This window comes from Plasmodium fragile (genome assembly GCF_000956335.1).
Source record: "Plasmodium fragile strain nilgiri unplaced genomic scaffold supercont1.90, whole genome shotgun sequence".
Classification (NCBI taxonomy): Eukaryota; Apicomplexa; class Aconoidasida; order Haemosporida; family Plasmodiidae; genus Plasmodium; species Plasmodium fragile.
This window is the reverse complement of record NW_012192670.1, coordinates 35,750-39,386: the sequence shown is the minus strand read 5'-3', so window position 1 is coordinate 39,386 and position 3,637 is coordinate 35,750. Positions and strand designations below refer to the sequence as shown.

At 40.9% G+C, this 3,637-nt stretch overlaps 1 protein-coding gene across 1 annotated transcript in view; it reads right to left on the bottom strand.

Moving 5' to 3' along the window:
• Positions 1-85: 85 nt before the first annotated feature.
• The window catches only part of AK88_05051 (uncharacterized protein), a gene marked incomplete at both ends in the record, with an annotated part of 17,728 nt that continues 14,176 nt past the window's right edge, over positions 86-3,637 (bottom strand). The window contains 3 exons of the mRNA XM_012482653.1: positions 86-145; positions 174-932; positions 2,839-3,254. Of these exons, the coding sequence (XP_012338076.1) occupies positions 86-145; positions 174-932; positions 2,839-3,254 (1,235 nt within the window). The remainder of the gene's footprint in view (positions 146-173; positions 933-2,838; positions 3,255-3,637) is intronic.

The window sequence follows — 3,637 nt, the reverse complement described above, 5'->3', positions numbered from 1 at the left end:
TTCTTAGGTGTTTCCTGTTTCTTAGGTGTTTCCGGTTTCTTAGGTGTTTCCTGTTTCTTAGGTGTTTCCTGTTTCTTAGGCTCATCTAATTTTGCAGATGCTCCCTGCTTCTCAGGTACTTCTGTTTTCTTAGGTGCTTCCGCTTCTTTGGGTGCGTCCGGTGTCTTTGGTACTTCTGGTTTCTTATGTGCTTCCAGTTTTTCGGATTCTCCTGCTGTGCCCGGTGCTTCGTGCTTCTCAGGTACTTCTGGTTTCTTAGGTACCTCTAATATCCCAGATGCTTCCTGCTTGTTAGGTACTTCTGGTTTTTCAGGTACCTTCTGCTTCTTGGGTGTCTCCGGTTTCTTATTTACTTCTGCTTCCTTTTTTTCCGTTTCTGTGGGAGCTTCCTCCTTCTCCTTCTTCTTCCAAATTTTATCCAATAAACATTTCCCTGTCTTCGAGCGGCAGAAACATAGTAACACGCACAAATACATAATTATAAAAAGTATGGGAATTCCAGAAAAGGCAGTGAGCGCAAGAAGAAGATCAGTTAGTGAGCTCAAGGCGGACGGCATGGAGGACTGAATAATGGACATAAAGAATGAATACAGGAGTGTGGACAATACTATAAGTATTGACCATGCTGTTCTCCCCATTTTAAAGCGTTTCAATTTCTGACAACATTCCTTCAGCTTGTTCTGCGCTGTTGCACCCTGTGGCTTCTTCTTTACAGATCCTGGATTCTTTACATGCACCTTGGGTTTAAATTTTCTGCGCATGTCATCGAACAACCTGTTCTTCACCGGACTACCCGTAGACTGACCGTCGTAAAAATTACGTTGACCCCGTGTCGCCACATCCGTTGCATCACTCAACGATACGGTTGTACTAGCATCCGTAATGCCATATTGGCTTGTGCCATTATTCGATGATGTACCTATGGTACTCGCCTAACACAAATGAAAAAAAAAGGGGAATATATGGGATTGTTATGGTATATACAAGGATGTACAGCGTGCGAATACATGGGCGAGCGGTTTATAACAGTCCGACGGGACTCAGGAGCTTATCATAATAAACGTGAAAATACGCAACATGCAGTTGTTCGTATCATACACCATCAGCAAATTGCCATAAACACAAGGCTAAAATGAGTATAGAGAGTTTCATAAGCAGCGTCATTCTGTTTATTCTTTTCCGTTTAGAAAATGGTAGAAGTGGCGATATATTTTTTGTATATATATGAATTCTAGAATTGTTTTCTCTTCCACATGTAGGTGTATAGATTATGCGTGTAATACTTTTGTTCATCGGCTAAAGGTGAACATTGCTACAAGCAATTTTGTGCATGGTTTACTATTCTTACGTAAATACATAAATATGATTTGCATAAATAATTCAGGTGCACCATAATATAAGCGGAGAAGGAAGTACGGAAGAAAACAGGGAAAAACCCATTTTTGGTATATATTATATGATGCAACATTACCTAAAGGGGTCCACATTTATCACAATTTCAGCACGGGCTGATCAATCATGTCGCCGTTTGAACCGTGTAATGGGGCCAAATTGTATACAGCGGATTATGGAATTCCACAAGTGGAATAACACTTTACTGTTTTTAAGTTAGATATAAGGGTGAGGAAGATATGAGCTCAAAACAAATTATACCCCTTACATATAACAACGGGAACACAATTTTGGAGTAACGCCGTGGGCTCAATGGTACATGGTGTCAGTGTTTACGGGGGATTCTTATTGTCACGTATTCGAATAATTATACATGTATATCGTGGCCGTTTTTTATTTATGGGGGTCGTCATTTATATCGTTTTCAGATTTATTACGCGTAGTGATAAATAATAAATGAAGAAATATAGTTTCACATCGTTCCTATGCGTGTATACTCGCCTCTCTAATTTCTTTTTGAAAAGGTGTGAATGGATTTAATTAGGAATGTAACAAATATATATATAAAGGATAAGTATAGTGAAATTGTGGGCTTCGGGCTTAAGGTTTCTGGATTGCGACCTTCCGACATTGCAACGTTTCAGGATTGTAAGGTTTGAGGGTTTAACGTTTCCGCATTGTAAGATTAAGAATTTAACACTTTAAATGCTTTAAGAGCTTTAGGATTTATGGTTCCAAGATTATAATATTTCAGGATTATAAGGTTTCCGATATTGTGAGGTTTCAGGAATATGTGGTTGTGGAATACAGATTTAAGATTCGGGGTTTAAGGCTTAATGTTTCAGGATTGGAAGGTTGCGGACTACGCATTTAAAATTCGGCATTCAAGAATTATTGCTTAAGGATTGTAAGGTTCCGGAATCCGTATTCAGCATTCCGGGTTGCGGAATCAAGATTAAGGATTTACGGTTCGCAGGTGAAGAAGTGTAGGGGGGTTAGGTTTTTAGTGCTTGTTGTTTTCTTTTTTTATTTTCGTTTACATAATAAACGATCATAATTGCAGGTGTATATATATACGAGGCATATGTTATCAATCACATTCATGTACTTTACACTTTGTGTACCCACGTATCTAATATATATGTATCCCACCAGCGCAACGTCAGCTCCCTGGAAAATACATGTATGGGCATTTCTGCACGCACGTCTCTAGTGGTTTTTTTTCTTTTTTTTTTTGGGCTTTGTTTTCTTAAAATTGGTATGGCTTGTTTTTTCTTGTTGGAGTAACTTGCCCAATAGTAAGATGGTTAGGAGTCCCCTTGTTTGGGGGGAACATGTACGGAAGGAAGGACACTTGTTTTTGTCCATTTTCCACTCGGTTATATTTGCGCGTTGTATGTGCGTTGTGTGTTGTGTTTTGTGTGAGTGCCTTGTGGCTGTACTTACTTTCCAAAGGGAATAACCAAGGAGGGCGATGGTGACCAAAGTGACGAAGGCGAGGACGGGAGTAGTGGCGGTAAGGATATCGGCGGTTAGGTTGGGCGCTTGGGGGTCCCCAGTACTGGGTGGAACGTTAGTTCCATCCCATAAACCGTATTTATTTTTTTCTAATGTTGGTGTTGCAAATCCTCCTGCGACATGGTCTAATCCGGGTATAAGTCCTGGTGATAATTCAAGGACTTCGTCGTCCTTCTTTGTAGCAGAGGATGGTTTATCAGGGGACTCCCTTTTAACATCTTTGTCATCTGTATTATTGTTAAGGACAAAGGAATCATTCTGCTTAATACAGTTTGAATTAGCAATACCATAGAAACATTTGTCAGTTGCAATGTCATTCGGATCTGCTGATTGAGAATTTGGGTCTGTCGTAGGATCAGGCTAGACGGGGGAATCAGCTCCCTGGACATTTTGAACTATGTCTCCGGATGCTCCTGTTGATGCTGTTGCTGATGTTGTATCCGGTCCGGGTGCTGTACGCGGTGGTTCTGGTGATCCTAGTCGCTGCTTATCCTTATCCACCGTATCTACCGCAGCACCATTACCTATAGGGCGAAGGGAAAAAGTACAACAAGGGATTCTTATGAAACTGAAGGTTTGTACTTTGGTTGTTGTTTGTCCCCATGGTTGACCACACGGTTGGCCAAACGGTCGGTCGCGCCGTTTGAGGGTTGACCGCTGATGGTTGGTCCCATGCTCGGTTAAGGGTTCAGGGAGTCTGTTCTTTCCGTCTTTTTTTTTTTTTTTT